Source organism: Biomphalaria glabrata, chromosome 17 (genome assembly GCF_947242115.1).
Source record: "Biomphalaria glabrata chromosome 17, xgBioGlab47.1, whole genome shotgun sequence".
In the NCBI taxonomy this organism is placed as follows: Eukaryota; Metazoa; Mollusca; class Gastropoda; family Planorbidae; genus Biomphalaria; species Biomphalaria glabrata.
In genome coordinates, this window is record NC_074727.1 from 23,134,449 (window position 1) to 23,157,798 (window position 23,350).

General features: G+C 36.2%; 1 protein-coding gene across 1 annotated transcript; it reads left to right on the top strand.

The window, feature by feature from the left end:
* Positions 1-12,456: 12,456 nt before the first annotated feature.
* On the top strand, positions 12,457-23,073 carry LOC106079375 (uncharacterized). The gene is made up of 6 exons (XM_056015755.1): positions 12,457-12,516; positions 12,726-12,847; positions 16,839-16,877; positions 17,313-17,351; positions 20,410-20,526; positions 21,910-23,073. The coding sequence occupies exons 2-6, from the start codon at positions 12,751-12,753 to the stop codon at positions 22,167-22,169; spliced, it is 552 nt and encodes a 183-aa protein (XP_055871730.1). The 5' UTR covers positions 12,457-12,516; positions 12,726-12,750; the 3' UTR covers positions 22,170-23,073.
* The last annotated feature ends 277 nt before the right edge of the window (positions 23,074-23,350 follow it).

The window sequence follows — 23,350 nt, forward strand, 5'->3', positions numbered from 1 at the left end:
TTTTTCAATCCTCCTCCCCATCTTCTCCCTCCTCCTCTACAATGTTGCTGGCGCCCTCCGCCTCTCTTTTGCTCAGACCAAGTCGCGAGGTTAACATTTATATAAGTTCCTTGCACATCAGAGTTTTTAACTTTTTTGATGTCATAATAACACAACGATGAGAGTGGATGAAAGGAAGATAACTCTTCCATATTAAAAAGCCACCATTGTTTTTTTCCTGTCTGTTTGTAAGTCTGTCTGTCACGTTTAGATTTCAAAATCTAAAAGCGTGTTTTGATTTCAAGATCGCCTTCACTATGTTTAAAATTGTTACACCATCGTGTTTTTTTTTTTTTTAAATTATTTATGCATTTCTATGCTTATACAGCTTAACCACTTTTGAAGCAATATTAAAAAAGACTTCACCGCTGCGTACTGCATCCCGGTAATTCTATCCACCAATGCAAACACCACGCCCCCATCTCTAGAAAATAAATTGATTTGAATGGTATTGTCTTGGGCATTATCGACATTACACTTAATAACCCCTACCTTTCTTTCAAGATCTTTATTCTAGAATAGACATTACCGTTTTTATAAGAGTTATGTCCAGGTTAATTATAAATATCTCTACGGTTTTTATGTTAAGCATCCTTTTAAGTCATCCGTATGTTATTTTATCTAATCAAACTACGTAGATGATCTTGCTTGACGTTGCATGAAAGTAAAATCTTTACATGAGTGGGATTTTCAAAAACCCAACGAAAGACAAATCCCACCTCACACAGAATGCTCCCTTTCTAGCTCCTCGCCCTCTTCCTGTGCAGGAAAAGCATTTTGACACACATTCCGGCTCTAACTGAATGCGTCCTTTAATGTTCTTCGCTCCCTACGGTGAAGAAAAAAGCCACTTTATTGTCCATTTGGTAGAGTCTCGGAAGTTGGTTGTTGAACAATGGGGAATCATCGATAACAAGAAAATAAATGTTTGAAATATCATTAATGGAAAAAAATGTTTTGTTTCGCTTTTTTTTTTAGAGGAGAGCATATCAAAAAGAGTCAAACATTTTCTACATAAACTAATATTCCAAAAGATTGTTGTTTCTAAACCGTAGGACATTAGAAAAAAGTAATCCCTCACTGAAGAAAGCTAAGATTTTACGAATTCGCTTCTAATTTGAAATGGTGGAATCATAGACAGAAACATACAGTATGGTAAATGAGGCAATTTTATGTTTGCTTATTTCAAATGCCATCTTAATCGATACAGAACAAAAAAAAAACAATGTGAATATACGTTATTCATAACAGAACAGAAATTGTGATCTTAGCTTTAAGAATCTAAATACAACATAATATAGGTCTAAATCTACATCCCTTATGAAAACAAACACCATGTTTATATCTCTCGTTCCAAGCGTAGAAAATGTATGCTGGTCATGGGCGTAGCCAGGATTTTTTTTCGGGGGGGGGGGTTTTGGGGGGGGGGAAATTTCCCCCCCCCCCCCCCCGCGAATTTTTTTTTTTAATATGTACTTATGTGTGTGTGTGTGTGTGTACATAATCTTTATTGCATTCTGACCCTTCATTCTTCCGGAAGACGTTTATTGTGCCCTAGAATAGGTTCTTCCATGAGTTAGTGAAAAAATTGTAGATTCCCCGCCAATACTAGCAAGGGGGTCTGGGCGCCGCCAAGCAATATTTCTGGTATTGAAAGCCAACAAAATGCATATTCTGAGGTATCTACAGTGCATTTTCCTGCTATTAAAAAGTTTTATTTCAAAAAACTAATGTGCTATTCTTACTGACTTAGACCCTACCGCGCCGTTAGGAGCATTTGACGTCAAGCTGTTTCCATAAAAATCTGTCACTGGTAATGTCTGAAGCCTCTTCCCACATGCCATGAGGACCTCAGTGAATGAGTGGCGTCAAGTTGAACTAGGATATCATTGCAACTCTTTTTATGCGTAATTCATTTTGTCGGAGAACATGTCCCGCAAACCTCATGCGTCGCTCTCTCACAATCTTACTAAAGGGTCGACTCCCAGTTCGGCATAGGATTTCCTTGATTTAAACCCGATCTCTATAACTGACTCCTAAAATCTGTCCTAGCCATCTTTGTTGAGCCACATTTAGTGTTTTTCAATTTCGGCAGATGACTATTCACTACAGTTTATTAAGGGAGCCCTGCCACTGGTAAAAATGTGTAACCACTCTTGAATACGCTCTTGGAATTAAGTGACTGTAGTTTGCTTTAGATTTTATTTCGAAAAGAGAAGTGTTATCGTCAAAATCATCTGTTGGGGGTTTTCCACCTCAAAATGCTCTGTAGGGGGATCTTAAACTCAAAACCATCTGGAGGGGTTTTAAACTTTAAACAAACGCCATCTGTAGAAGAGGGGTTTAAACTCAAAACCCCTTTTGGCAACGCTCATAGCATTTTGAGTGCGTAATTTGCTTTTTTTCTTACACTGAAGATGTATTTTTTAGCCTCAAATCCCCCTGGCGGGGGGTTTAAACTCAAAACCCTTTTGGCTGCGTTCATAGATTTTAGTGTGAGTAATTTGCTTTTATTTATATTGAAGAGGTACTTTTTAGCTTCAAACTCCACTGGAGGGGAGTTTAAACTCGAAACCCCTTTGACTACACTCAAAACATTTTGAGTGTATAATTTGCTTTGTTTTTATTATTAATTAAAGAGGTATTTTTTACCTTCCAACCCCGCTGAAGTGGGGTTTAAACTAAAAACTAAGTCAAAACCCATTTAGCTACGCTCATAACATTTTGAGTGCGTAATTAACTTTTTTTTATATTGAAGAGGGGGATTATCGTAAATTTTGGAGGGGGTTTTAAAATCAAAATCTCCCTTAACTGTGCTCTTGGAATTAGGGGATTTTCGCTTGCATTTTGTTTTGTTTTGTTTTATAGAAGAGGGGGGGGGGTTAACTGCAAAAACCCCAAGTAGGGGGCTTAAAACTCAAAACCCCTAGTAGGAGGTTTTAAACACAAAACCCCTGGTAGGGGGTTTTTAAACTCGAACCCCCTGGTAGGGGGTTTTAAACTCAAAAGCCCCTGGTAAGGGGTTTTAAACTCAAAACCCCTTCGGTTGTGCTGGGTCGAGTGATGGTTTAGTATTAAAATCTCACCTAAAATAAACAAAATCAAAGCAAAAAATCATTCACTAAATTCCGATCACCCCCCCCCCAGGGGGGGGATTTCATTTCGGGGGGGTTTGAACCCTAAACCCTTCCCCTGGCTACGCCCATGATGCTGGTTGTGTCAACGTCTTGTTCTCGTTCTCTCTCTCTCTCTCTCTCTCTATCTCTTTTCCTCTCTATTTCTCATTCACTCTTTTTCTCTCTCTCTTCTTTTTCTCTCTCTCTTTTTCTATATCTTTAGATAGATAGATAGATAGATAGATAGATAGATAGATAGATAGATAGATAGATAGATAGATAGATAGATAGATAGATAGATAGATAGATAGATAGATAGATAAATAGATAGATAGATGGATTGGTTGATTGATTGATTGATTGATTGTCTCTGTTTTCTTAACAAAATATTAACATTTGTTTGACTCGGTGATTTATTTTTGTGTGGAACTCGGTTCAATTGTCAATATGGTGAGATAAAATAAGTTATACGAACTCTTTCAAGATGTCATTCAAACACTTCGAAGGGTCCTTCGCCAGGGAAAAAAATTATCTTAATCAGTGGGGCTCAATCTACAACCTGTGGGTCATTTCCGAACCGTGACGCGGTGCTATCAGACCCCACGAAAATTTCGCTCACATTCCTCCGAGGCTTAGTTCCATTGGCCTCGTGATGATGCGACCTCTGACACGTTAGCTAGAAACTCATATGGCCCAATGGCCCAACAAGGGGCTGGCCAACACTGACTTAGATATTTATTATTCACAAGCAATAGACTAAATGTGCCCAGGGCTTTGCGTAGCATGTGGATAGCATGGTCACCAAAGAATGTTTGTACTATCGTAAGGTACAAAACAAAAAAATGTAGCTACAGACTTACAGTCAAGTCCAGGATCTTCTGCTCTAAAGTAAGTGTGTGACTAAAGTGTGACAAACAGTTACCATATCTCTCTTCCCGTCATTTTCTTCTGTTTAACATCCGCTTCGCCCCCCTCCCACACACACACCTTTATTTTTTTTTGTTGGAGAGATCAAGTGTTTATCAAGGTGATTGAGAATTTTTGTAAAAAGGCTTTTTTTTTTTATTTTATCCATGAAGTCATATAAGAGTGTGTTTGTGTGTAAGATCCTAAAAATCCCGAAATTCAAAATCCCAGTCTTCATCGAGATTCGAACCAAGGAGCCCAGGTTAGGAAACAAGTGCTTAAAACACTCAGCCACCGCGTAGTCTATATGCATTTGATATTTCTAAATGAATCTGAACGAAAAATAGTTGAGTTGTAGCTATAGTGTCAGACTGATGGTCAGGGTCACATTCTTGTATGCTGGCGTATCTCGGTATCTATCTATCTCTCTATCTCTCTATCTATCTCTCTCTCTCTCTCTCTCTCTGTATATATATAAATATATTACTATTTGTGTTGAGAGGATTTACTCTGAATACTTGAATGGTTTTGTTGGTTTTGAATTGCTCAAATCTATAAAAAAAAATTCATCTTTGATTTTTTTTTTTATAACTGTGATGAAGTAATTAGTGTCAAAAGTTGCACTGATTTTATCGCGATACTGATACGAACATGAAATAACTGACCACTCTGAATATCTTTTGCAAAAAGAAAAAAAAAATCTTCAAAACAAACCAATTCTTCTAGCAAAACGTAGGATGAGTTTCCCTTTTCTTGCAGTTTTAGATTCAGCTCATTTAATATCTCTGATATATCAACCATAAAGTAAATTTTTTGTATATATTTCAGGGTGATATAACTTTTTTTCATTTAGGAATGTATTTATTTCATTTAAGCACAAAGCACTTTCTTGGAAAGAAGGAGCTCGGAATACATTTAAAACTGATAATGGTAAAGTGCTTTTGACCAGATGATGTCAACAGTATTGATTACCAAATTTATGGCCTCAGCTATTTCGGCCGGTATGGTGTATTATTCAGTGAAACGTAAGAATTTCGTGGTTAATTTTGCTTTGAAGAATCGTAGTTGCCCTTTTATTTTTTCCAGTCATACTTCTGGCTCCTTCAGTTTGCATTTAAACAATTTTATTTCAATTGATCTTAATGTCTTCAAGGTATTCGTTATATCCTCACCTGTAATTTGTCACGAGGTATCAAACCGAGAAGTTCTTCCTTGGGAAGACATATACCTGACAAAAAGGGCAAGACTCATTTTGTTCTGTTGTCACAGATAAATAAATTAATTACTGTAGACATTAATTAATAATAACAAAAATAATAACAGAGACTTTGTGTTTATACAAGTAGACATAGAAGACTTATCTTATTTTTTTATGTCCCTTCCTACCTTCTCACAATACATTCACAATAAACAATGACGCACTATTAACATATTAGCACATCCTTCCTTTTAAAGTTGTTATCACACATTTATAGCAAGTGATAGGGCAGAAGAAAGTTAAATATCTTCCAATTAAAATATGTTACTTTTGAAGACATTTTAGCCAATCATTCTTGTACTAATTATGCGGATAGTTGCTAATCTTTTTTTCCCCAAGATTTCTTGTTTGTTTTTTAAAATCACGAAACAGTTCCTCAGATGCACATCGGAAGCAGTCTTTGACATACTCATCATCTGTAAATGGTTTGCCTTTTGTGCAATTTCTTAGGTGTACCGCAAAGATTAGCATTGCTTCTAAGTTTGAGAAGATAATCGCTTCTAACTCATTTACTTGAAACAACAAACTATACTTCACAGCCAAAGCATGTGGCGAAGTTACCAATTCGTCTAGCGTCGAAAGCGAATTAAAACCTCCATAGAAACAAGCTATGACGGCCGAGAGCTTCCGAAGGACTTACAACAGTGAAGACGCTTGAAATGGAGGAGGGTTATGGTGAAAAGCGAGTACAAGTGGCTCAGAGATAGAATCGGCGCCTAATCCTTGTTTAACGATTTAAAAAAAATGTTTCGATAAAATAAATAATATTTGCGTATGGAACTAAAGAGCAACAGCTTGAAACCCATAGAGCCGCATGTGGCTCGCGAGCCGCAGGTTGCCGAACGCGGCCCTAGACACCAAGCAAGCCACTCATACACGTCATTCACGAGGTCCGTCTCAGGAGGGCAACAGAAGCAATCGCCCCCCCCCCCCCTCCTCCTCACCGAATCGGCTAAGATACCAGAAGTGTAGTGACAATATAAAAATTATATTGTAATTCAACTAATTGTGTTCACAAACGTTGATTTCTGATTAAAAGTAGGACGGCCCATCCCCACTCAAAGGGCTTAGGTTAGAAGGTCAGTAGATGTATTCTCTCCCACCAGGGGCGGACTGGGAGTCAAAATCGGCCCGGGCATTTCTGTACATTCCGGCCCACAAGTTGTATGCCACATGTTGAGCGTCCAATCCTACCTGACCTCAAAATCATAGTGTACATTTTAATAATGTATCGAAAGTAGTTGGTATAGGAATAATTTATTAGATGGTTTTGAAACTATCTAATAAGGGCTATTACTAAATGAATAAAGTATAACACTTGGAATGGGGAATCTCTTATTGTGAACAGTTCTTGCTACCATATACATTAACATTCACATTCAAGACATCTGAAGATCTTCCATTAACGAACATATTGTTTATGATTCACTTTCACTCCTCGCCATTTTCTCAGACATATGAACTTCAATTTACAAATACAACTCTTCATCCTCCATTATTTTAACTGTCCATCCCACAAGGTCATGGGGGCGCGGTGGTTAAGTTAAGCGCTTCTGCACCTGGGGTCCTGGATTTGGAATCTCGGTGAAGACTAGGATTTTGAATTTTGGGATTTTTAGGGCTCCCCTGGGTCCACCCAACTTTAACGGGTACCTGACTTTAGTTGAGAAAGTAAAGGCTGTTGGTCATTGTGCTGGTCACATGACACCCTGCTCGTTAGCCATTGGCAAAGAAACAGATGATTTTAACATCTGATCTATAGATCGCAAGGTCCGAAAGAGAAATTTACTCTCATATACTGCTTTCTCAATAACTTGGAAACCTTAAAGCTGGCTACACACATACACAACAGAACATATCCACTTGTTTTTAATATCCTTACGTTCAGTAAACAAATGATGTCAAGATAATCTGATGTTCTAGCAAAGCCTCTTTAAGTTTTCGACATAAGTCAATAACTTTGTCGTCTTGACATTAGTGTTTCTTATGGCGTTAAGCCTGTTCTTTCGTAAATGCTGTCATTATAAAGGTGGTGAATGACAACAATCTAAATTAGACTAAATAGAGGCCAGACGTAGATCTAGATTTAAATGTATTAAACAATTTGAACAAAATCTATAAATTATTAAGATATAGCTTATCTTCTTACTGCTTAGGGGGTGCAGATTTATTTTTTTATGTAAACATTAAGAAGTGAATCATGCGAAAATCATAGTACACAATTATCCAGTAGTAAAGTAAGTAAAGTTCCCCTTTCAGATCTTGTGGTCTATATGGCAGATGATGTAAAGGTCATCTGTTTCTGTGGCCTACGGTTTACGAGGGTGTAATGTGGTCAACAGCGACCAAAATCCTAGTCTACAACGCCTGTGTTGTGAGCACTCTCCTTTATGGCAGTGAAAGCTGGTCAACATACATGTACCAAGAGCACAGATTGAATAGTTTCCACTTGCGCTGGCTGAGACGCATAATGGGCATTTCTTGGAGGGACCATGTCTCCAATCAGGAAGTTTTGAGATTGGCCAATATGAACAGCATGTATGCTCTCCTGACACAAAGAAGATTACGCTGGCTCGGACATGTCACCCGCATGCCAGATGGTAGAATCCCGAAAGATATCTTATATGCTGAGCTTGTGGAAGGAGTCAGACCCAAGGGCCGCCCAAGACTAACAAGCGAGACATGAGAGCCTCAGGCATCAGCGAAAGTATGTGGGAAAACATAGCCAAAGAGTGCATGGAGACAGACTGTGCGTGCTGGGACAACCCTTGCTGAGAACAAAAGAATTGAAGCGGCTATAATCAAGAGGGAAAAAAAGAAAGCTGCCTGTCTGCTAGCCCTAAATCAGAGGCATACACATGTACGAATTATGGCAAAGTCTGCCGTTCTAGAATTGGCTTGATTAGCCACACCAGATTCTGCCCCGTCTCAAGATTAAGCCAAGACCAGTGACTCATTTGGGCGCATCCATTGCCTTTCGAGACAAAAGGAGCCATATAATGTGGTCAGCACAGCGACCAACCGCTTTTCCCCAACTAATGTCAGGTACCCATTGGAGCTGGGTGGACTTTTGAGATGAACTCCAATTGGTAACAAGACTGGAAGGATTAGTCCTCCCGTAGAGACTTGGCGAGAAACTCTGCTCTTAGGCGTAGTGCCTTTAAGGTCAAGTGACTTTGCAGACAAACTACCCCGCAGCTCTCAGAGCTGCGGACACTCTTGCAAGAGATGCGCCACTGTCTCAACCGACTCTCCACAGTGTCGGCAACGGGCATCAAAATTTGGCCGGAACCGGGCAGAGTAAGCACCAACACCAGTTATACACTGCGCAATGATAGATTGTTCCGACCTTTTTAGCCTCCACCATGGATCGTCGCGGTCCGGGCGATGCAAATATTGCCAGACTCCACGGGCTTTGTTGGACTGGGTGGACTCAAAGACGTCCAAAGATCCCAAAATTAAAAAAAAAGTTCTTAGGTGATCAGTCTAACGTTACTCTACTTATTCCAGAAGAGTTAGAAGAGTCTTATGTAAGACGACGTGTCGTCCTGTATGGGAAAAATAACGCCAAATGATTTTAAAAATGTTATTACTTTAAACGATCAAAACAAGACTATCGCTTGAATATTCCTGGTCCATTGGTAAATTCGATGGGGGCCGCCTCTGAGTTTGTGTGATAACATAAAATCTCTTTGTAATATTGTTTTCAGCATTCCAACAATAGTTATTATTATTTATTTTCTGCTCCTTCTTTTTTAGATTCTTATGCATTTTGATTCCAATCAACACATTTCAACACTGTTCATGATAATAATTATGATTTGTGAAGGACTTCGTAGCGGGCCAACTCCATCAAACAAACAAAAAAAAAAAAGAATTCGTATGTGACTGGACATGTCCTCTATAGGACTTGGAACGTTGTTGTTGATCCCCTTGTTACATACTAACGTCGATCTCTATAAGAAATAAATGCCTTAATTTTCTTGTTTATCGTTTAATGATGTCTACTATAAGCACTATAGACAGATGAAGGATATTAACGACCATGCTTTAGATTAGTATTAGACTTGAAAAGTGTAACATTAAATGTTATTTAATCATGACGCTCAAAGTGTTGCATTTTCTAGAATATGATTATGAAATAATTTACTGGCATTCATGCTGCCCTTTCGGTGGCCCTGCCGGCCCACTTGGGTACTGGCCCACCCTTGAAAGTTTATGGTTGGGGGGGGGGGCGGGATTGATGCCATCGCTACCTTCCCATCCCACCAAATCGGCCAACATACTAAAATGGGGGGGGGGCAAAATAATGTAAAAATAGGTTGAAATATAAATAATTAGTATATATTATTAACATAACTAATAAATTCGTTTACAAATTGTGTGATTTCTTTACTTAAGTTCGTCCGCCCCCCCCCCACCCTTTGCGGGGGGTGGTCGGCCGAGTGGGGGGGGGGGCGATCGCCCCTACCGCCCCCCCCCCTCTGGATCCGCCAGTGCATCGAAAGAGATTCTGTTCAACGCAAATAATAGAGAGCAATGGATAAAGACGGTCAACTGATCATGTGTGGTGCCCCAACGGTACAAGAGACTAAGGGATAGGGGAAGGTGAATGTGAATCATACCAAGAGAAGTGACCACGAGGTTTTAAAACTGGAATGATATAGGAGAACTTACTAGAATTTATGTCTTAAATATTGAAAATCTTATCTTATTTTAATCTTATAAATAACAGATGTTCCTTCTTAACAGAAGATAATTACGTCCTACTCATATCTAGTCATGTATATTAATTAGAGACCTTAAGTCTAAGTGGAGGTCATCTATAATTGTACCTGTGCCAAAGGTTTCGAAACCGAAGGAAATGAATGACTATAGACCTGTTTCACTTACTTCCATTGTGTCTAAATGTTTAGAAAAATTGGTTAAAATGTTTCTTCTGAATGATCTTTGTAATAAGTTAGATCCTTTACAATTTGCTTACCAAAAGGGTAAAGGTGTAGACGATGCCATCCTAAATATTTTAAACTGTGTCTATAACATCTGGACTTACCGAACACTTATGTAAGATTGCTCTTTATGGATTTCTCATCTGCTTTTAACACTATACAACTTCATTTACTCATTGAAAAGATGAAAGCGTTGCAGATTAGTCCATACATAATACTATGGGCTAATGAATTTTTGACCCAGAGAGCTCAGAGGGTTAGGGTAAACAATGTTATATCTAATGAACGCATAGTTAACACAGGGGCGCCCCAGGGGGCTGTGACATCGCCATTATGGTTCATTTTGTATTCAATCCGATAGTTCTTGTTGCTCCTTCACAAAATTCGCTGATGATGCGGCTCTTCTTGCCCTGCTCTCAGAGAGCTCTGACGTAAATGAGTATTTCAAAGAATTAGAACACATTGAGGAATACTGTAAAGATAATTTTTTATTATTAAATGTAAAAAAAACAAAAGAAATGATAATCGATTTTCGTAGGGACAAGAAGGAAAATGATATTGTTTCTGTAGCTGGAGAGACTATTGAAATTGTGCAAACCTTTAAATACCTTGGTACTATCCTAGACAATAAACTAAATTTTACTGCAAATACTGATTATATCAGCAAAAAAGGGCAGCAAAGATTACTACTACTACTAAGAAAACTGTCCTCGTTTAATGTTAGCGAAAAGGCCTTGGCTATGTTTTATCACGCTCACATCTGCAATATTTTAAGTTTCAATATCACTGCCTGGTATGGCAATCTGAGCATTAAAAATAAAAATAAACTTAATAGAATCCTAAATGCTGCTGGCAAAATCATTGGCAAAAAACAAACCCCATTTGGGCAGTTGTTTGAGACAAACATCTATAAAAAAGCTAACAAGATCCTCGAAATAAATAATCACCCTATGTGTCAGGATTTTGTGATTTTACCATCACAAAAGAGATACAAGACACCAATAGCAAAGACAAACAGACACAAACACTCTTTTGTTCCGCTGGCAATCAAATCATTAAATAAGAACAATCTGGTATAAACTTTGTCACATGTAAATTATGAGTGAGTCTGGTGTGAATGTACACTTTGGTTTCTTATAGTTATAATGTTTTTTGTTTGGTGTAATGCACAAATTGTAAGACAAATTTCCTTACGGATAATAAAGATTATTATTATTATTATTATTATTATTATTATTATTAGTTTTTGCTGATTCAGGCAACCTGTTTCATGCTCTAATAGCTCTAGGGAAGAATGAGCACTTTCATGATTTTGTCCTAGTATATGGAATTGGAAGTGCATATTATATTTTTGTGTCTGAGTATTTTATTAGATTGTGCCTTGTATTTGTAAATTATGGTTTAGTGAAAACTTGAGTGGGTTATGTATTATTATCTTCGCGGTGTCCCTCTATGATACAATATATATATATATATATATATATATATATATATATATATATATATATATATATTCTCCTTCTCCTAAGCCTGTAAGGCTTTATTATATGATAATTCTCTCTTTCTCTCTCTCTCTCTCTCTCTCTCTCTCGTTTTCTCGCTTTAAAATCAACATTTCCTATTATTTTTACTATCGTAAATTCCAGTTTCAAAAGCTACCCGCCCCCTTTTATATCGTATTTATTTATATATTTATTTATTTTGTGCTTTAAACTAGTCCGTTAATTTTTCAACTTTTGCATAATTGACCGTTGCAAGCTGTCCGCAATCCTGTTTGTATGCACCATCGTTACTACTTAACTCCTCCTTGCTTTCGTTTGGGAACAAAAATCATTACCATAATTAGCATAATTTGTGTCTATGAGAAAAGTGTAAAAAAAAAAAACACAAAAAAACATAACGTTGGTCTATTTGGTAAGTAAAAAATAAGAACAAAAAAAAAAACGAAAAAGAAACAAAAACATGGGCGGTGAAGTCACGATTGTCGATAAGATTCTATGTCGTCTGCGTACTTCGTCCAGTCACTGTCACATGAACGGACCAAAAAAAGTTCATTGGTAAACCAACAAACACAAATACCGGATGTTATATTCGTATCCCGCTGGTTCTTGCTAGATCCAGTAAGCAAGTCTCGACTATATAACACAGAAACCAAGACCGATTAAACTATTTCCTCCCTAATCCAAGCTCCTGAAAGAATTTTCGTTATTAATATTTTTAGGCCAAATTAGCATTCTTAAATTAAAATGTATTATCTTACGTTCTTAATTACAGTAGGGCTAGGCCTAAATTTAATTTGTATTTCAATATTTAATATACATTTCAGTTTTTAATTTTAAGTTTTTAATTTTTTTTTCAAGTTTTTAATTTTTATTTCAGTTTTTAATTTGTATTTCAGTTTTTAATTTGTATTTTCAGTTTTTTATTTGTATTTCAGTTTTTAATTTGTATTTTCAGTTTTTAATTTTTGAAATTTGTCATCATGGTTGAATCGAGATCATTTACCTTCGTATCGCTACTGGTTGCCATGGTGATAATTAGCTTCTTGTCATCCAGTCATGCTACTTATTCTCGTGGCGGTATGTACTTTAAGTAATAAAATTTAAAAAAAAATTAGTGAAATGGGGCATATAGGTACCGAGTGCGGACCTAAAGTGAGCCTAGCTACCTTAACCACTAGAGTAGCTATCCTAGACACAGGGCCGGCCTTAGATATAGGCAAACTAGGCAGCTGCCTAGGGCCTCCAATTGGTTGGGTAGGGGGGGCTCTCACAGGAGATTCTAGAGAAGAAAGAGCGAAACTTGTCCTCAGCGTTATTGTTGGAGTGCAGTAGGTTTTTGATCAATTGAGTAGTTTTTAGGTTTGTTTATTTATTTATTTATTTTTTGCTGATTTTTATTTTATTTTTCTATTAAATTTGGAGCCACTAAATTCACTTTGCCTAGGGCCTCCAATTATCTATAGCCGGCCCTGCTAGACATCCCATACACCCTGAAACGGGGGCATGTATTCAATATATCAATATATCATAATATTTCCACATCTCAGTTTCATAATTGCATTCTTTAAAGAAGAGATTCCGGATAACTGTCTTCTAATAAAATAAAAAAAACAAAAACAAAAAAAAAAAAAAATACGCGGATACCAGGGCAGCAAACGCAGGCTAAAATGTTATTTTAACTTTGGACATGATCGACTTGTATTACTAGTATATCTGCTTGATGTAATAGCCTATAGAAAGAATCTTTTGTGGCTACGTTTTGAGCAATATTTTTTCATACAAACGAACGATTGGCATGGAATGAAATCTTCGCCTTAAAAAAAAAATCTGTTAAACCGGTTGTTAGGTCTGATTCTTCTTCCTTTTTACAAAGTTTATATCAACTCACTCGGTCTGTCTGTCTGAGACAAATTTCAAACACGTTTTCTCCGCTTCTCATTCTCGGATCAAGTAAAAACTTTGCACCATGGGCGTAGCCAGGATTTCTTTTTCGGGGGGGGGGGGGGGGTTTGCGAAAATTTTTTTTTATATGTATTTATGTGTGTGTCCCTACAAAATCTTTATTACATTCGGACCCTTCATTCTTTCGGAAGGCGATTAATGTGCCCTAGAATAGTTTCTTCCATGAGTTAGTGGAAAAATTGTAGATTCCCCGCCAATACTAGCAGTGGGGTCTGTGGAGCGCTAGGAGCTCCCCAGCGCGGGGCGAAGCCCCGCCGCCAAGCACTATTTCCGATATTTAAAGCCAACAAAATGCATATTCTGAGGTATCTACAGTGCATTTTCCTGCTATTAAAAATTTCTATTTTAAAATCCTAATGTGCTATTCTTACTGAGTTAGATCCTCCCGCGCCGTTCGGCGCATTTGCCGTCAAGCTGTTTCCATAAAATTGTAGACTCCCCGACATTACTAGCAAGGGGGTCGGGGGGAGCGCTAGGAGCTCCACATCGCGGGGCGAAGCCCCGCCGCCAAGCACTATTTCTGGTATTGAAAGCCAACAAAATGTATATTCTGAGGTATCTACAGTGCATTTTCCTGCTATTAAAAAGTTTTATTTTAAAAACCTAATGTGCTATTCTTACTGACTTAGACCCACTTAGACCCACCCGCGCCGTTCGGCGCATTTGCCGTCAAGCTGTTTCCATAAAAATCTGTCACTGGTAATGTCTGAAGCCTCTTCCCACCTGCCATGAGGACCTCTATGAATGATTGGCGTCAAGTTGTACTAGGATATCATTGCAACTCTTCTTATGCGTAATTCATTTTGTCAGAGAACATGTCCCGCAAACCTCATGCGTCGCTTTCTCACAATCTTACTAAGGGATCGACTCCCAGTTCGGCATAGGATTTCCTTGATTTAAACCCGATCTCTATAACTGACTCCTAAAATCTGTCTTAGCCACTGGTAAAAATGTGTAACCTCTCTTGAATACGCTCTTGGAATTAAGTGACAGTAGTTTGCTTTAGATTTTATATCGAAAAGAGAAGTTTTATAGTCAAAATAATCTGTTGGGGGTTTTCCACCTCAAAATGCTCTGTAGGGGGATCTTAAACTCAAAACCATATGGAGGTTTTTTAAACTTTAAAAAAAAAGCCATCTGTAGAAGAAGGGTTTAAACTCAAAACCCCCGATTGGATTAGCTACTCTCAGATAATTTTAGTGTGTGATTTGCTTTTTTTTTTATATTGAAGAGGTATTTTTAACATCAAACCCATTAATGGGGGTTTAAACCCCTTTTGGCAACGCTCATAGCATTTTGAGTGCATAATTTGCTTACACTGAAGATGTATTTTTTAGCCTCAAACCCCCCTGACGGGGGGTTTAAACTCAAAACTCCTTTGGCTACGCTCATAGATTTAATAGTGAGTAATTTGCTTTTATTTATATTGAAAAGGTACTTTTTAGCTTCAAACTCCACTGGAAGGAAGTTTAAACTCAAAACCCCTTTGACTACACACATAACATTTTGAGTGTATAATTTGCTTTATTTTTAATATTAAAAAGGTATTTTTTACCTTCGAACCCCGCTGAAGTGGGATTTAAACTCAAAACTGAGTCAAAACCCATTTAGCTACGTTCATAACATTTTGAGTGCGTAATTTTTTTTTTTTATGTTGAAGAGAGGGGTTTATCGTAAATTTTGGAGGGGGTTTTAAAATCAAAATCTTTCTTAACTGTGCTCTTGGAATTAAGGGATTTTCGTTTACATTTTTTTTTGTTTTGTTTTATAGAACTGCAAAAACCCCAGGTAGGGGGTTTAAAACTCAAAACCCCTCTGGTAGGGGTTTTTAAACTCGAACCCCTCTGGTAGGGGTTTTAAACTCAAAACCCCCTGGTAGGGGGTTTTAGACTCAAAACCCCTTTGGTTGTGCTGGGGCAAGTGATGGTTTAGTATTAAAATCTCTCCTAAAATAAACAAAATCAAAGCAAAAAATCAATCCCTAAATTCCGATTCCCCCCCCCCCTCAGGGGGGGTGATTTCATTTCGGGGGGGGGGGAACCCCAACCCCCCCCCCTGGCTACGCCCATGCTTTGCACAATTATTTATTTTGATGACAACACGTGAATCAATTTTTAAAAATATAACCAAATAGTTGATATCGAAAAAAGAGATAAATTTTACAGTATTAAGATATTCTTGCTGTAAATGGGGAGTTATTTCCCTTTCAAAAGTTTTTTTTCTTTTTTTTTTATGGCTAATATGTAATTTCGTGTTAAAATCACGAATGAATAGTTTTGTAACGCAGAATATCCGCAGAGACTACAAACCTAGTGAAAATGGTGAACAAAGTTGATACAATAAAGACAATCTACCAACAGAGAAAAAAACTCGGGACTACTTTCTTAGCGGCAGCACACAAAATTAAGTTTCTTATAGGATCGCTTTTTTTTTTCCTCTCGAGTGTTTTCCCAGTGGCCATGAATGAGAGTCTGAGACTTTACCGACACCTCTATCCTTGGGTCAGCCCACATCCGCTACAATACTAGATGATCATTTAATCGAGTTCGTTTTGCTGATTCGCGGCACCAGGAGCCGCTATCATAATCTCATTGATATGGAAAGGCCGGAGGCTGAAACCTACGAAGGAGGCCTTTGCATTCCTACAATGTACAGCCACACAACCTCTGACCTTCTTCAGTCGAGAATATGATGATGATAAGCATTAGCTTTAGTCGGAACGATGTCGTCCACAGTGCAGCGCCCACCCCCTCTACGCAGATGAATGTATCCAAAGGAGCAGAATGTGCCAATACAGTTTGGGATCAGCGGCGTCGCAGGTTCTGCCCCGACTGTAGCACTATGTGCTTGAAGTTGCTCAAAGGTCACCGGATCGTATTTGGGTAGTCTTAATAAGATTTTGTTATTAAAATGTTGTGAGAAATCTGTCATTATCAAGTGTGAAGTTTATTTTTTTATATACGAAAAAAAATTAGAAGTTTATTGCCTGCATGAAACTTGGTTTGCTGTTTAGGCAACCCAAGCAACCAGCAAGACTGTGCAGTTGAAAAAAAACAAGATGTATTACTGTTAAACTTTTCTATGCATTACTTTGTTTTCCAATCAGGTCGCCGTGGAAGCGTCAGACATTGGGGCGGAGAAAGGGGTACGTCATAGATAGATAGATAGATAGATAGATAGATAGATAGATAGATAGATAGATAGATAGATAGATAGATAGATAGATAGATAGATAGATAGATAGATAGATAGATAGATAGATAGATAGACAGATAGATAGATAGATAGATAGATAGATAGATAGATAGATAGATAGATAGATAGATAGATAGATAGATAGATAGATAGATAGATAGATAGATAGATAGATAGATAGATAGATAGATAGATAGATAGATAGATAAAAAGATAGATAGATAGATAGATAGATAGATAGATAGATAGATAGATAGATAGATAGATAGATAGATAGATAGATAGATAGATAGACAGACAGACAGACAGACAACTAGATAGATAGATAGATTGATAGATAGATAGATAGATTCGAATCCTTAAAAAAAAGTCTTGTTACCTTTAGGTCGGCACAGTCATGGTAATGGTACTAACAGTGTTTGGGGTAAGTTGATAAATTTCTTAGTTTTAATACTACAAGTAACACTTTTTTTACAGTTTTTTTTTTAAAAGACAGTTTCTCCTTTATACAGCTGATCGACCTTTGTAAGAGTGGATTATTTTGTTGTTCTTAAAAACCAATGTATAATAGATTTTAAAAATTGAACATTTTTAAACCCGCCCCTATTACCCCTGCTCCTTTTAATTTCTCCTGAAAAAAAAATCCTGATTACGTGAATGTATTAATCATAGACTTATTTATTATACTAGACTGAAAACCGGAAATAAATTCTTATCCACGATTGATCGATTCACAGACCTAAATATATAGAGATTTTTATGTACCTAAACTCTTTTTTCAGCTCTAAGGGGAGTGGCCCCAATCAATCTTTTCTGTCTTAGAAAAGTAACGATCTTTAGTTTTCAAAGTTTAGAAACAATGCAAAATGCTTTCTCGGATATTCACGCAAATATATGAAACAACGCTATTTCCTGTTTGTTTCCATTGAGTTCGAAATAATTTATGTTGATTTAAATCATCTTATGTACATTTAAATAGATTGATTACCTAGATCTTTCTATATTATGTATCCAAAAATTGCAAAATAAAAATTATGAGACGAGAGTAGTCTTATTTTTTATGTACAATTACTAGATCTAGATCTAAAAATTAAATTATATGTTACATAAAAACAACAACTTTACTTCTTTTAACTACTTTACAAAACAACGCCTTGATCCAACTTTTCACGACATTTTTTGTAGTGTTAAAATATCTCCATGTCCAGACTAGAGTATAAGTCTATGGTATTAATCTACTCAGAGCATATACAATTTTAGTGATAGGCTAAAGATCCAGACCATAGAAGACGGTGCGCAAAAGAAAAGTCTAGACCTATTTATGTCTTTCATCATGAATACCTTCTGGAATACCCGCTGACGTATGCGTGTTTGGTGGTCGAAGCAACAGAGGTGTCCCTCGGAAACGCTTTAAAGGCCAACTTGCTTTAACTGATATAGAAGAGAGCACCTGCTTGCAGGCGGCTTCAGAACGAGTCAGCTGGAGGTCACTTACAAAAACCGCGGGATACATATTTGAGATGAAAAGAAAACCCACTGCCGAGGACGAAAGTAGACGGCGAAAATAAAATCTATATCAATCACAGGCGGACAATGGTTATGTCTGCTTTGAATGTCGCAAAATATGTAGGTCGCAGCTGGGGCCGCGGGAAATACTGAATTTCTCATTAACATTCAGACTCTAGGACAAGCCTTTTTATGTGTCTTTAAGATATAGTGTGTCTTGAACTTGAGACCCTATGTAGTTTTCACATTATTGTATTTCAAAAAATCATAACGGTTAAACCAGGGTTTTCCCTATTTGTCCAATTAGCAGTTATTAGCTAGTAATTTTTTTCAACATTTTTTTTTACAATGACAATACCTAACATTTTTTTTTACCATGCTCCAAATGATCGACTTTTCATTCCACACTGTTCTGCTTTGAATCCTAGATATAGCGCCTTTGGTTAGTTAATCATTATTTAATTTTTGCACCCTTTAATCTTAAGGCAAGAAATGCTCGGTATTAGACACCGCACATAATCATTTTCAAGCCTAAATGGTAATACACGACATTTTCTAAAGGCCTCCTTTTTATTTTTTTATTTTTTTTTAAATTGTTTTCTCTAAAAAAAAGAAAAAAGAAATATCGGATTGGATTTAATAATTGGAATCGTGTATTTGACCCCTTTTCAATGAATAGGAATTACAGTGCTATACGGTTAAAAATATTACTTTTAATAATAATAATAATAATAATAATAATATGTCCAGCCCTATCAGAATCAGCCTACCTAGGTCGCCATAACCAAGTTGCAAAGTTAATACACCAACACCTGGCTTTGACGTACAAATTGATCGGTAAGGACACTCTCCCTTATTATAAATACTCTCCGCAAGAGGTTCTCGAGTCTACTGAACATCTGCTGTACTGGGATAGGCCTATTCTGACCGACAAAACGGTAGATTTCAATGGCCCGGATCTGCTGTTCATCGATAAAAAAAGAAAAAACCGCTACCATTATCGATATCGCCGTACCACTGTCTCATAATTTAAGAAAAACTGAGATAGAAAAACAAAGAAAATATGGGAACCTAGGCTTGGAGATTAAGCGTCTATGGAAATTGCACAAAATAACTATATACCCCATTGTTATATCAACCGAGGGGATAATAACAACTGACCTCACAGACACCTTCAAGGCCCTTAACATTCATATGAACATCTTCGTTGCCTGTCAGAGGGCGGTACTGCTGCAGACCTGCCACATCACCAGAAAATTCCTCAGTGGAAACTGTTAAAGGGACTACGATGAATTTTGTTTCTCTTTAGCGAAACTCGACCCTGGCAGCGCCAGAGAATGACTACTCGTTCATTTCTAACATAATAATAATAATAATGTGTTCGATTCCGAAGATTAAGTATGATTACAATATTTGACATGACTGCGCAAAAGAGTTACGATCTGCATATTTTGCCACATCTAATGAAGATGAAGCCTTCGTTCGTTTTGGGTGGAGACTTAGTGGAGAGGTATTTAAGTTACTTTTCGTAGTCTCCGCCTCTCTTCGGCAAGGGCTGTTCTTTGGGTCTCTAATGTCGTGAGAGCTCCCCAGCAGCTTCTTTCATTGATTCAAGAGGAAATAGCATTAGTTTATTTAGAGTTTTCATTTATACCCGTATTTTAAAGTATCACCCTACTTTAACGAAAAAAAATTTGAAAAAATTCTGACATCTCCGACCTACAAAAGATCTAGTACTAAGGATTATCGAGATGAAAACATCCTTTCATCTCCGACCTACAAAAGATAATAAGATATAGTACTAATGATTATCGAGATGAAAAAATTCTGACATCTCCGACCTACAAAAGATATAGTACTAAGGATTATCGAGATGAAAAAATTCTGACATCTCCGACCTACAAAAGATATAGTACTAATGAGTATCGAGATGATTGTAGTTCAGTCGTTAACAGATTTAATGTTAAATTCCTCAGATTTTATTCGAAAACTCCAGCAGACTTTGAATAATTTAGAGAAGAGACTTAACAATGAAGAGAAGGCAGGATGTATGTTTGACTCGCCAAATATTGTCATCTGTAAAAATGAGGATGGTAAGTCTGTTTCTTTTAAGTGAGAAGAGGGGATTCAAAATATGTGGGGAACATGGAAAGCAGCGTACCGTGGGTATGTCAATTTGAATATTTCATTTCACTATTTGTTTATTTCTTAGGGACAGGCTTATGGTAAGGCAGCTATAGTTTCATGTTGTCTGCATGGTTGAATAGAAAAAAAAACGTAAATACCATTTCACAATTTTTCAAAATAAGTTCACGATTGTTTTGTTTTTATTCACAAAAGAATGCATATTGCTTGCACATACATTTAAACTTCTTTTAAAACAAGATTTAGATGTAATAGTCGCCATTCTCCATCAGTTATTTTTTAAATGAGTATGAATAAAAATACACATCAATAGTTAAACTTTCATCTGTTTTCTAAAAAAAAAAAAAAAAAAAAAAAAAAATAAACTTTCATCTGCTCTGTGCACATAAAAAAAAGATGACTGTATAATTATAAACAAGTCTATTCCTGCTTCATTACCATCACCCTGGTAAGTGTATTTATTAAATATATCTAATCCATAGACATATATAAAGTATATTTTTTGTCAAAAAAAAAAAAAAAACTTTCATCTGCGCGCTTCGATATTGAGGTGCTGTGACGATGCACGAAACCAAATCTCCCCGTCAGAACCAGACTGTATAGATCTAATTAGTGTATTTTAAATAATGGCTAGTTCATTACTTGAGAAACCAGTCTCCAAAGTATTTGGATCGAAGGTGTCAGAAATTACCAAAGTGTTTTTCAACATTCCTACTGGGTTGTTTTTTTTAGCTCAAGAGAGCTTCAACTTTTTTTAAATAATTATAATTGCGATATCGCATTACGAAGATAATCTTTAAGAGTATTATAGCATATTGTAAATATTAATTACAGTGTAAGCTTAGTAGATACATTAGTTTTGAAAAAAAAAACACGAGATATTTGGTCAATTGTTTCTTCCGTCTGTTGAATTTCTGTAAGCGAATATGTAAACCTTCGTTTAAATGTTCTAACACATTTCATTTGAAGACTGAATATAAAAGTAGCCTAAATCAAATTGTTAACAAATATAAATATATATATATAAGGGGCATAATCACAGAAAATAAAAAAGTTGTTAAGTACTACGGAGTTACCCTACCTTAAATATTGTGCTTATTTTAAATAGTATAAACTTTAAATATATTGTACGTCAGTTTCCGGGGCCAGTTTTTGTCTACTACATTGAATGAATCATTTTTCTGTTCTTTAGATTTCGAAATTTTAAAAAATTAGTTTAAAGGTAAATAACATTACTGTTTAAAAATGGATGTAAGGTTGAAAATAATCTTCTAATATCAAATGTAGGGACTACTATAAAGAAATGCATTTGTTTATTCTTCAAACAATAGATACTGATTGCTACGAAGGAGAAACAGATGCAGACAATAGTACCAGGATCATTGTCCCAGTTGTTTTCAACCAAACATTTGCAAACAGCCCTGCAGTGATGGTCAGTTTTTCTGCAATACAATTTGTCGAGGGTCAGACCCTAGAGTTAAACAGTTACAATGTTACCACCACAGGCTTTGATATTGAGATCACATCCAGTGGTCCCACTCCGAGTGAACTGTTTCTCTCTTGGATTGCCTGCAAACAGGTTTCTGGTTAAAGTTGGATTTTTGCTTTCATTTTTTAAAATTGTTTGATTTTTTGCTTTAATTTTTTAATGTTGATTTTTTTTCTTTAATTTTGTAATGTTATGTAAAATCCAAAATTAGTCACTAAAGGAAAATATTGATAATTTCAACAAGATCATTTTGTAAAAAATTTATAAAAACATACTTTGGTGTTTTACTTTGTATAGAAATTTCAAAAGCTTGTCCTTGTTAGGATAGATAAGAAAGAACACTAAAGAAAAATTAACTTAATTTATTCTTTTAACCTCGGACCTCCCCCAACACAATTACCATAGGATATGTTCATAGAACAAATTCCCTTTTTTAATTAATTTTTATTTTGTTAGACCTACTAGCAGGCTTCTAGCATAGAAAGCAATGATAATTTTATGTAATTATTTGTTTAAACAAGATTTACATAATGTGCATTAGATGGGCCCAAGCCAAAGTAGCTGTGATTGATTTTTTTTTTAATATTTATTATGAATTTTCTTTTTATTCCCATCGAGTTAGAATAAAGCTTTTTTTTAAATAGTTTTATCATTTATAATTAACCATAAAATATTGCTAAAAATGAAAATAGAAATAATATAAAAATGTATTGTCCAGTATTGAATTTTGCTATGACTTAAAGTAAGAAATATCTACAGTGTCAATGGGATATATCCAGTTGATAAATATATATATACACATATATATATATATATAATTATTTATAGTATATAATTGTATATATGTATTTAACTTACTAGCTGATCTTATTTAGTGTACCTTACAGTAATATGCTGACAATGGGTAATTAATTTTAAAATAGAATTGTATTCTTTCACATTTTTTACATGACATATGCAAATATTCTTTTTTTTTTTAATATTAAAAGTTAACCATTGTTTACTTCACTAAGTCACTTAGTTATTCCATCATGTTGTCTCAATGATTGAGAATCAAACTTTCAGGTAATCAGCAATTAAAATATACGGGAAACGCTGACATCAAATTTTCCACTTTATGGCACAAACTAAATGAAAATGGCTCCCTATAACGTGTTGCTCAAAGTGAAAATAAACTGCAAGAGGTGAGCCCTGAGTCCTCTATGTTAACCCAATGTTTACTAGACCTTGACGGATCAAAGACATTAGTGGGTCTCAAATTTTGAGATTGTGACACTGGTTAG

Bases quoted from the DNA above. Each gene is read 5' to 3' on its own strand.
- LOC106079375 (XM_056015755.1), top strand. From the start codon at position 12,751: ATGGTTGAATCGAGATCATTTACCTTCGTATCGCTACTGGTTGCCATG. The intron at 12,848-16,838 runs GTATGTACTTTA...TTTTCCAATCAG, and splicing joins TGCTACTTATTCTCGTGGCG to GTCGCCGTGGAAGCGTCAGA. The intron at 20,527-21,909 runs GTAAGTCTGTTT...TTCAAACAATAG, and splicing joins CATCTGTAAAAATGAGGATG to ATACTGATTGCTACGAAGGA.